General features: G+C 37.0%; 1 protein-coding gene across 1 annotated transcript in view; it reads right to left on the bottom strand.

Annotated features, from left to right (window-relative positions):
• Nucleotides 1–12,130, bottom strand: part of chrnb2 (cholinergic receptor, nicotinic, beta 2) — a 28,029-nt gene extending 15,899 nt beyond the window's left edge. The window contains exon 1 of the mRNA XM_083537712.1: nucleotides 11,761–12,130. Coding sequence (XP_083393838.1) covers nucleotides 11,761–11,806 — 46 coding nt within the window. The 5' untranslated portion in view covers nucleotides 11,807–12,130. The remainder of the gene's footprint in view (nucleotides 1–11,760) is intronic.
• Between the last annotated feature and the right edge of the window lie 476 nt (nucleotides 12,131–12,606).

The following is a 12,606-nucleotide window of genomic DNA, read 5'->3' as shown; positions in this document are numbered from 1 at the left end:
AGCAAACTGTATACCAGGATTATAGATCATGAACTATGTTTCCCAGCAGCCAATGCATGTCCATGCCTGCATCACATGACCAAATTAAATGCCACTTGTTACAAGCACCTGTTTTCTGTTTCACTCTTAACTGGCACATGTATGTAAGTCTCACTTTGCCCCTCTCATGTTTATCGCTGCATCACATTGTTTCATGTTGTTTTCGGTAGTCCGGTAGATCTATGATAGCAACGAGTAGATCCAACAGTGAGTGAGGGGGAACTTTATTAAAGGGAAGGGTAATGGGGAACAGGTGTAGGTGATTAGAGCAGGGAGAGACTGAGTAAGAGTTTGAGCCTTGGAGGGACCAAAACACACAACGGGTAAAATACAGTGGTTCAGGGAAAGATGTTTAAGTAAAGAAATTATTATAATTAAGTAATTTCTTTACCTTAACATCTTTCCCTGAACCACTGTATTTTACCCGTTGTGTGTTTTGGTAAGAAGAGACAATATAAATACAAAACATATATCTGCACTTCACAAATTCGCCACACTATTGAAAAAAACACAACGCGTTTGCACACTGACCAAGCTATACGATCCCACTCAAGATCCCACTATAGACTAGGACACAGTGGATTAACAGAGTTTGGCTTAGCATCTACACAATAAAATTTGCATTTGAAATAAAAATCAGTCTATGAATTAATAGCAGGAATGATATGTGTACAGTGTTGGAAATATTTATCTATATATGGATCGAAAATATATATTATCAAAACATTCATCTGCAGATGTGCTCATGGTTCCTCAGGCACTGTAGTACACTCTGTAGTACAGAGTCTTGTTCCGCCATAAGGAGTAGGAGTTGTCAAACTTTATAAGGTATGTTCCTTCTCCTGCGAAACTGTGACTTCCCCCTTGGAGGGAGGCGTGGCTGGTGGTTCCCTGATAGTTTGTATATAATATATATAAATTAAATAATCTGCACCTGCATTTACTTTCAATCATCTCATATGACATTTGGATATATAAGAAACAAGGAAAGAAAAGATTAATCTAGTGATTAAATAGTTCCTGTAACTCACACAGTAAAACTGGAAATTAAATCAACAAGAAGAAGACAGGGTTGTTGGAAGGGGGCTTATATATGTTTTATATATAAGTATTAATAAGAAAAACAAAAGGCCAAAAATATCTGTACCACACAACTGATTGTGTTACACCATGCCTTGTCTTGCCTCAGCAAAGGCGTACGAGAAGGAGAGCTCATTTCCTGACCTGCTTATTGCTATTGAATTGAGTATACTCTAATCAATTCTAACTATAAACCTGAAAAGGTTATACATCAACATAAGGCTATACCAGTATAGATAATAAGGTCACATAAAATTTTTTCCAAATACAATGTGTCCCTTGCCGTATGCCTCAAGATTTACAACCTATTAAGCTTCCTGGCCTGTCGCTAGGTCTAGAATAATGTTCCTTACTCTAAACAACTAGCCATTTTCATTGTGTTGTAGTTATCAGTCATACATGGTAATTATCAAACAATATGTAAGACGAATGATTAGCAGAGAGTACAAAATGTCAAAGCAAAAATAGTCTACATATCAGAACAGTTGTAACATTGTATCAAGTCCAAGAAGAACATTTTTAACCTAATTTAAATGTTTCTGTTATCAAACAGTATATCACACAATATGCCTAAAGTATCAGCGTTAATATTTAATAATTGTGTCATACCTACATTTGGGAAGAATCATCATAATCGGACGTAATAGCGTTTACATTTGCTTTGTGGCTATATTATTTATGTGAATGTGTTCTATTAAAAATAAAATTGCATTAGTCAACTACTGGACATTGGCTTAAACCATTACCAGCACCTCATTTACACCCTAATGTACAGTGGTGGAAAGAAGCATTACATTGAGCTAATCTTCGAATGTGTCCGAATCATATTCATCGTCCTATTCTCTATAAAAAAATTCCTAATTAAAAAAAAATGCTAATAACACCATTAGGGCTTACAATGAAAATGTTTTAAAAGTCAGGTGAAAACCTGCATTAAACTCAAAACTACTCAGCCATGAACTCTTTGGTCAGCTTTTAAGGAAGTGATTACAAAATTGTCTGCCCTTTGTGTCCTGCTGATGTTATGATATTATGTTCATACAAGTTTATATGAAGCAAAGATAAAAGCTAATTATACAAATGTATATTAAACAATCTCTGTGTATGATTCAGGTTAACAACATAACACATTAATGGAACCTACATGTCTAAAAGTTCATGAAGACCTAACCATCACATTTCACCCTTGTTACCCTTCAGTTTTGCTTCTATAACAGGAAATTAAAGATCATCTGCAGCTTCTTATCCAAATTATGGATGGAAAATAAATTATTAGAATGTTCCTCATGCAATTCTTATGAATGCTGGTTAACCACATTATGGGCATTGTTGTCAGGCTGTACAAAATATCAGTAAAGAAACATGGGTGGATGGGTTATATTTTGAATTGTCTCTCTTAGTAGAGTTGCTGGTCCCTGAGAACAATTTATCTCTGAACATTAAAAAAAGAAAAACAAATCAACAACAGAAATTGCTTAAAGGTTTCTATGTAAAAAAATATATAGTTTAATGTTATCATAAAGGTTGAAATGACAATAGAGTTACATTGGTAGAATTAGCTATTTAGCAGGATCAGTACTGGTTTTCAAAATATTTTAAAGCAGTCACAGCTTTCTACCCAAACTGATGCTGGAAAGCACTGTTTTTTCTTCTACTTACAATGTTGTGTGTAAGGTTACAGTTTGTGAGGATGACAGTTTTTAGGCAGAGCAACAAAGTACAAAAGCTCTTCAGGGCTGAAAAGTGACACTGTTGTTCACTCTTGGTTCCTTCTTTTTTGTATACTCACTTTTTCATTGCACCATGGTAGCGCAGTGGTTAAGGCTCTGGGATACTGATCGAAAGGTTGGGGTTTCATGGTATTGCCAAGTGGACACTCTTAGGGCCTTTTATCTTCTGTGCTCCAGGGGCACTGTAACATTGCTGACCCTGCACTCAGACCCCAAGAAAGAATTTCACTGTGCTGTACACTACATGTTACAAACATCAAGCCATTACATAATAATGACACCATAGATTTCTAACACCTTTCTTCATCAAACTGTGCAACTTTCTTTTCAGCTTACTTTATAATATTCTAACAGGGCCAGACTGATTGTTAGCTGATTGTTTTTATTATTTATTATTTTATTGATCGATGCATGCAATATATTGATAGATATATCGGGACAGTTTAACCCAAAATGTTCTTACAAAATTGATGACAGCAACTTTGAGGGATAGCCACCAAATACTTTTGACATCTCCATTCCTTATTTCCCCTCTAAACCGATTTCCCCTTTTCAAATGCACTATAAAAGGTTTTAGATCGATAGCACTTTGGACATGATTTATTTTTGTGGGGCACTCCTGCGTCTGGTTGTGTCTGCACATGTGCTCGGATTGTATGTGCCATAGGAAAAAAAGTGTGTAGATATTGGATTTGCTGGAATTGGGAAGGGGAGATATATTGGTATATGGCATGTGTGGGCTTGTTTGCGCTAGTTTTAGCTTGGGGAAAAAAAAGACTATTTCTGTAACCTGATATTAAAGCTGATAAGAAAAACTCTGTCTTTCCATAATGTATTCATGTACAGTGTGTTTCAGGTGATTTAGGTCATATACTTTTAAACAGGTGGCATTTTACTAGCTTGCTAACTAACTGCCTAATTTATAGTTATAATGTATGATAGCGTACATAAATCAGTACTCTACAAAAATCGATGTCTTCACTCAACCCTAAAAGATGCCACACCACTAAACATGTTATGTATTGTACAGTAGCTGAATTTCTAAATATTCTTGTGTTGTGTCACTGATGTTTTAAAGATTGAAAGATTCTGCTATGTGCTATGTAAAAATATGTAAATGTGTTTACAGTGCCTCTTTATGTCTGCTTTAGAATGCATCATAGAGTAGTCACTCATCTAGACTTGTGACTTGATTGACTTACAACCGGTTCCCTATCTACGTCGTAAGTTGGAGTCTACCTGTAATAGCATTTACTAAGAAGGCACCATTTTAATTCCTGTCTGTCATGCATCAACATGGCTGTATGGCAAATGTTAGTTAGTTAGTAATCAACATACTGTCCCTATAATAATGTGGAGATTTTCTCCTCCTGATGAAACTAAACACTGAAACACTGATATCCTCTACCCACACTTATGTCCTCTTAAGTGCTTTTTAGATGTTCTCTAGGGCAGGGAAAGCAAATCAGGAATGAGAAATTGGATATGTTTTCTGTTGGTTTAAGTTGAATCAGCAGTGTGGTTGGGGGGCAGATAAGACATAAAGGTTCATCTGTATGTTATTGGCTTTGCTGAAGTACCGTGTGTTCTCTTTCAAAGTAAGAGGGGTTTTTTTGCCATCTTTCAGCTCTAGTTATGTTTGTGTTGTGCAGCAAAGTAAGAAAATCATTCCCCAATATAGTGACCACAACAGACGATTCTTGACTCTTTAAACTCTGACTTTATCTTTATCTTTAAAATGACCTCGTTGCATATATCACTTTTTATCATGTTTAACAGTCCAATGTTGAAAAAAAAAAGATAATAGTGAGTAGGTTTTTGTATATCAGTCTGATAAACAGAAATGAAACTATATAAGTCTGCACATCATTCCCAATCTGATACTTTGGTTAGATAAATGTGTTTGTGTGCACATATTATTAAAAGGCTCATTCCAGTTGGGACCAAATGCATAAAAAGGTTAAATAAGGATATGAGCAGTGAAGCTTCCCCACCCCCTCGAAGATCAAATTGTTCCCTGACATTCTTTACTGAGCTTTAAATGCCAACCGCAGCATTAAATGAAACACATTCATTTTTAATCATTATCATGGCCTATGTTATTGCCATCAGTGTAACAGCATATCAGTGCCAGCATTTCTAAACATGAGCTACGTTTCTGGAAAGAGTGCGTTTGTAGCATATATCATGGCAGAACAGACTTATTAATCTACTGTACAGTTCATTTGTCCCAGTGCTGGGAAATTAATTTTAACATTAGCACATTAAACAAAAACTAGTATCACATCAACAAGGAATCAAAGAGTATCCAAATTTAGCTTATTGTAAATAAATGTGATTTAGGTTCATGTTCAGTACAATAGTCATATATCAGCATAAATCATAAGCTATTCAGTAATATCCAAATTGTGTACATATACACAGTATTTTATTAAAAGGGTCTGTACACCTACGTATTTATGCAGTTATTTGAAGAACCAATCATGTGTGGCAGTGCAGTTCATAAAATCATGCAAATGCAGACCAGCAACATCAAGTAATGTTTACATCAACCATCAGCATGGGATAAAATGTGATCTCAGTGGCATGATTGTTGGTACCAGGTGGGCTCTTTAGAGTATTTTTTACTACTGCTGATCTCCTGGGATCTCCTTTTTTTTCACAGAACAGTCGCTAGAGTTTACTCAGAATGGTGCCATTCAAAACGTACATTCAGTGAGCAGGTGGTCTTCAGATGGAAATGCTGTATTGATGAAAGAAGTCTGGCCATTCTCCAATGACTGGTTTGACCTGACAGAAATGCTATCGTAACTCAGATTACAACTCTTGTCGTGGTGAGCAGAAAATAAAACATTTTAGAATGCACAAGATATCAAAGTGGCTGGGTTAATACAGTTAATTATTACATTGGTTCATCTTCTGTCAGCAAAGAAAAGACAGTTGAAGCTACAGTGGGCACAAGTGCACCAAAACTGAACAGTTAAAGACTGGGAAAAAAAGACTAGCTTGGCCTGATGAATGTGGAGTCCTGGCAGAATTGGGCCCCAACAGCATTAAACCTGCCTTGTGTGAACAGTCCAGGCTGGTGGCAGTTGTGTAATGGTGTGAGGAGTGTTTTTTGGAACGGTTTGGACTTAATGCTACAATCTATTTGAGTTTTGCTTCCTCTCAAGGTTTCTTCCTTATGCCATCTCTGGGAGTTTTTCCTTGCCACAGTCGCCACCGGTTTGCTCATCAGGGACAAACTTACACTAATAAAGAACATCTTATTCATTTTTATCACCACATTATCAGTGTAAAGCTGCTTTGAGAAGATGGTCGTTGTTAAAAGCGCTGTACAAATAAAAATAAATTGATTTGAATTGAAGTATTGTTGCTGACCATGTGTATCCATATATGCCCACAATTTATCTTCTAATGAATAAATCCATTTCAAAAGCCATCTGAATCTGGTTCAGTTGTCTTTAGTGGCCTTCCAATCGCCAGGTCCTAATCGAGTAGAAGACTTTTGAGATTTTGGTAGAACAGAGAGTCACAGCATGAAAGAGCACCTAAAAGATCAGCAGGAATTTCCATAATGTAATCATTTCAGCATGGAGCAGAATCTCCAAAGAAGTTCTCCAAAAGCTTGTGAAATCGATAAAGTGCCATTAAACATTGTGGCTGTTTTGGGAGAAAAAGTATTACTGTAGTGTTCCTTATAAAGTTTTCAGTATCTCTAAATTTGCCTTTTTTTCTATTTTACACCTGACCATTTAATTATAGGACACATGACTTCGGGTTGAGACTATTTCTAGTTTCAACCCCTTTCCATAACATTTTATTCGACAGTATATAAAGATGCTGGTTGAGTCATTAGACTTTTGATCAGAAGATCATGAGTCCAAAACCCAGCACCACCAAGGTCCCACTCCTGGCCCTTTAAGCAAGGCCCCAAACACATCTTACAATCAGGCTTCTTTAAACATTTGTATATATTTTTCAAAAATAACACTTTTAACATTGTTAATAAAATGTTCTTTGATTCATAAAGTAATGGTTAAACAGCACTATTAACTGTAAACAGTATTTTTACTTTCATTATTTCTGATCTTTTTTTTTTACAGTTATTCACAGATCTTTAAGGAAAGTCAATTGAGATTAGCTGACAGGAAGTTCCTTTTTAATCAGAGCTAAAAGATGCAGAGCTGCAGTATAGGGAGTCAAGAAATGCCTTTGAAAGAGCAGATTTGTGTACATAAGAGAATAAGGAGTGTGTGTCTGAGAGTGTGTATGAGTGTGTATGTGTTTGTGCAGTCTTGTGTATGGAATAGGGGCTAAATATAGAACAGAAGGTGACCTATCCCCCCCATACCTTCAGTAACTCTGAATTCCTCTCAGAAGAAGAGACAGTTGGAATTAAATGCATGCACAAAGTGCAATTGCATCAGCTGTATGCAGATAATGACCCTGAAGGCCTGTAGTATACAATAATGCTATCATGGACCTGTGTCTTTTCCTCTGTATTTGTGTTATATGATAATAAAAAGGGGAAATTTTTGATGCAGTACAACACTTTTTAGTAGCATGTTTGAGGAATAATTGTTACTTGTTCTCAAGCGTGATTAGTGTTAAAAACACGTTAATTGAGCAGCTCAATAAACATGATAGCGACTTGAGTTCTAGGCCACTATCTGCCCTAATGCTAATCAATTATTTATTTTTGTAACACCTTTAACAATAAACATTATAAAGATAAGCAGCTTTAAAAGAATCTAAATTTTTAACAATGGACATTGTCCCAAAGCAGCTTTACAGAGATAAACAGGTTATTAAACTGTAATTAAAATTTTAGTGGCTGTAGGTTTAGTTCCTAATAAGTCTATTCTCAATGAGCAAACCAGCAGTGAGAGTTGCAAGGAAAAAACCTGAGATGGTATGAGGAAAAAGACCTTGGGAGGAACCAGACTCAAAAGGAAACCCATCCTCATGTGGGTGGCACCTGATGTCCATTCATTCTAATTTAAATTTAGATCCCTAACAAGCAGGAAGAATTATTAAAATTTATATATACTATAAAAATTGCTATATACTATATACTGTAGGCAAGCAGTCCTAAGTGTATTCAGTATAAGTTAGTATGAGTCTGCTGACACTCATACATCTCCAGATCAGTACATCTCCAGTTTATACCTGTGATAAAACAACTCCATCTCCGGTGGGAGAGAAACAGCAAAACTCATCAACTTACAGCTAATATAAAAGAGTAATGCAGTTTCAATCATTTCCACATATAGTACTAATTCAGTTTTCATGAGCATAAGCAGATCAAAATCGTTCTACTGAAAAACACATTAAATATGCTTTTGGAAACTGTCAATATGCACAAAATCAGAAAAGCCTAAATGATTAAATATGTGTGATGAATGGGTTTTTGTTTTTTTATCAGTGTATCAAGTCCAATTTATGGTATTTCCTGGTCTTCTCTGTATTTACAAAATATGGACAAAGATTATTAGAACACATGACTTTTACAGCCTTATGTGGTTCTTATCCCAACTAATACTCCAATGTTGGAGACACACAATTGTTTAGGATGTCATTGAATGTGGTAAAATAAAATTCTCCTTTTACTATAACTAATAGACCCAAACTTGTTTCAGAATGACAATGCTGCTGTGCACAAAGCCATTAAGAAATGCTTCACATGGTTTAGAGAGGAAGATCTTGATTGGGCAGTTTTAGAGCTCTGGCCTCAACCCTACTGAACACCTTTGGTATAATTTAGAACACTGACTGCACCCCAGGCCTCCTCACCTCAGCTACATCAATACCTGACTTTACTAACACCCTTGTGGCTGAAATAACGCAAAACTGCGTGAACACACTACAAAATCTAGCGGAATATCTTCCCATAAGAGTGAGGGTTAATCGAACACCACATGGGGACTAAATGTGGAATGTTGAGAGATTTTAGAAAGCGTGATGAATGTAATGATCAGGTGTCCACAAACTTGTGTCCATCTACCATAGTGTTGTTTATGTGCAGTGTTATCTGGTGCAGTAAGAAAACACATGCTCTCTACACAGAGCAAAGAAACAGAGATACAGGGCAGATAAAAGCTGCTGCACTCTGATTGTCTCTGAGAAGAATGATGTGTGGAGAGAACAGCCGAACTGATGATGGAGGTAACCGTGGGTGGTACACGTGTCCTGACCTTGTCTGCCTCTGTTATTGATTTATGATGGATTAAGATTGTACGTCACTCCATAGCAATTCATCTTCACTACATCCGGAGGCAGAACCCTCACCAGTCTGCATAGCTTTATCTGAAGAAAGCATACGGAAAACACACAACCCTCGCGGCAGGGCCAGAACTGAAACACTGATGCTAATTGCTCTTAATGAGAGTACTAAAGATGGCAATTTAGATGACAGGAAGTCTGTATTGATCCCTGCTTTGGCTGTGAAGACACCACTCTTAGATTGTCTTGTCTTTTTTGGCACTTGATAGAGCACTTGGAGTTTTGCAGTGTTTCTACTGCTTGCCTGAGCTGTCATTATAAACTTCTTCTGTGTGCTTTATTGCTATCTACTGTAGACATAAGCCTGGATTTGATCGTGTGTGCCAATACAAAATGTGTAAGTACAGCATGTCGTAAAAAGCATTTTACTGCATGTCATACTCTGTATGTATGTGTATGTGACAAATAAAATTTTATTCGATTTGATTTAGTATGCAGGTCATTTCATATTTCTACTTAACTCAGTTTAATTTCTATAGCACTTTTATTTCAGAACAATATATAACATTTGAATTAATGCATTTATCCATATGAATGTATTATCCCTAAAGGAGAATACCAGAGTTGATGGCAGTGATGATATGAGGAAGGAACCTTTAGAGGTACAAGCTCCCTCAAAATCCTCATTTTGGTGACAGTGCGATTCTCTTTTATAACTGTGTACTCACTAGTTACAAAGATTGCAACCGGAAAATGCATTTCAGTCTTATCATGAAGTCTACTTCATCAAATGTCCACTGATGGAGACCTGAGTGCAAAACTGTTCTAGGCAACTGCAGTCTGAAGCTATCATCATGGTTCCAAAGTGGTACAATAATCTATACAGTTCTATGAACCGTTGGTGTATAGAAATCCTGCGTAAATTTTGCAATAAACCATTCGTATATCTGTCATATATATGTACAGATATTATTGGTTTGAAATAGCCATATGGAGAAGACAGGGTGGTATAGAGACGGATGATTTCTAGTGGCGAGACCTAACGGCAGCAGCTGAAAAAGAAGCCTTGTACAGATATAAGAATGAAGCACAGCAATCTTTTAGCCAATTTCCTTTCAAAGGGATTAGCAGCAAATGAAAAGGATAATGATATGCAGGCCCATACGAGGCCATCTATTACGCAAAGTGTAATTTTTATGTAGAAGAGATATTGCAATGGTGCTGTGGACCGCTTCAGATAAAAAACCCAGGTTTTCTTTTTGTTTTGTCACGACGGATCTTGCTTCTTGAGTGCTCATGAGTACCGGACAGAATAAAGGAAATAAACAAGGAATTTGAGTAAATTTGGAACAACGAATTGAGTAAATAGTGATTTTTTGTCTCTTTGTCATACAAACATGGATGATTAGAGATAGAATGGCACTGTCTCTGTGAATAATCATGAATATAGGCCTCCATGCATGTACATGACACTGCTGAGCTCATTAACCCCATCTCCTGCTGACTTGATGCTAGTTAATGAGAATATAGCTGCACTCATGCTAGTTAATGAACCTCGCAGGTTGTCTCCTCTGTTGCCTCCTTAAATTCTCTCTGAGAAAGACTCATGAAGATGAATGCACGATGAAGGCCTACAGGATGTACACTGATGCTCCTTAGACCCCGATCTCTTACTTTATTTCCTCTGTTTACTGAGTCGTTCTTTCAATTAACCTAATCTGTGAATTAGCTGGACTTTTGGTGTGTGTGTGTGTGTGTGTCCCCACATCTGCAGCGTTCACACTGCACAAGTAATTATTCATTGTCTTGTTCAATACTGCCAATGACTTTCTGTTAACATCCCTGATTAACACAAGCTGATATGTGAACGCACTCACACACACATAGACACACATCTATGCCAACATCCAAATATCAAACTCTTCACAGGCACACACACATACACACACACACACACACACACACACACACACACACACACTTAAGGCCACTGAGGGGGTTAGACATGCCTAAATAAGACGTGATCTCTCCAACTCATTAATACACGTGTCTGGTTGAAGGATGCCTGAAGGATGCCTCTCATCAACATACACACACACACACACACACACACACACACACACACACACACACACACACACACACACACACACACACAGAGAGAGATCACACACTGGATCACACAGCAGGACGTTATACGTCATCATACTCATATATTATCCGCGTATTTTAATTATGGTTCTTATGAATAAATTAAACAAACAAACAAATAAATACAATTCACCACACAGAATAATATTCATTGAAAAAAGAAATTTACAACTTAGGAAATCATTATTCCTTCTCCAGGCCTGCATTCAAAGACATAAATCATGTATTTATTTATTTTTATTTATTTTTTTATTTTTTTATTTGTTTGTTTGTTTGTTTGTTCATTTAAATTCCCATGTAAATAATGTCTATGTTTGTTTCACGTCGTTTTTTTTTTTTTTCGTTTATGACATAAAGCCGATCAGTGTGAGAATCTATGCATCGAAAAGCTCGAAGGCGCGCACTCGCGCATACACACATACACGCACAGACGTGCGCGCGCAAATAAAATAGGACACGCACGGATTTTTTTTTATTATTATTGTTATTCCTAGTATTATCTCTTTAATCTGTAAAATAACAGATTGTGACTTACTTGCTGCAGTAGCCAGCAGTATGCACAACGCCGTCCATACAGCCATGTCGGCTCGGATGAGGAGGACATCGGTCGCAGGAATGGGGATGAATTTTTTCTTTCTTTCTTTCTTTTTTTTTCTTTCTTTTTTTTTTTTTTGCGCGCGCTCGGATCGGTGAGCGATTGCAGTGTATAAAGAGACAGAGCCCGAGTCGATGCCTCTATAGCTTTCTTATCCTAATTCAGAAGGCTTTAGGTCGCCCCTGGACTTAGCATAGTTTATAACACCAGTGAGATGAGAGTGTTTTCCGAGAAGCCAGGTATAGTATAGATGATGGGTTGGTTGATCGTGACGCGCGAGAAGTGCACCGTTTTATACACGAGTCGGTTCAATATGAATGAGTCGACTCTTTTTTTTGATGATGAGCATGATGAGGAGGAGGATGAATGAGATATGGAAAGCACATGATGATGCATTTTAACATGCCATGAAATTGCAGATATAATTCCAGATATAAGTCCATCACAGATAGATGAAGAGATAACAGGGAGGGGATTGAGATGTGGATGTGAAGATGGAGAAATGTCCCAAGCTCTGCCTCTCCAGTGGGTTTCCTCTGAAGACTCGAACTGTCTCTGATGCAAAAACATTTTCAAACCAACGTAATACATTTGCTGTGTTTGCCGTCAATGATTATGTGAACATTTCTGGTTGACGAAAGCACAACATTAAACAAGAACCCACAAGCTTTATTTAAATCTTAAACAGTCGTTATTAATCCATTGGAGAAACCATTAAAGACCACATTATGCTTGCTGATTCAAATTGCTTTATGCTACTGGAGACAATTGGAGCTTTTTTCTTGG

Source organism: Silurus aristotelis (assembly GCF_946808225.1).
Source record: "Silurus aristotelis genome assembly, chromosome: 1".
NCBI lineage: Eukaryota > Metazoa > Chordata > Actinopteri > Siluriformes > Siluridae > Silurus > Silurus aristotelis.
This window is presented reverse-complemented; position numbering and strand designations above follow the sequence as displayed.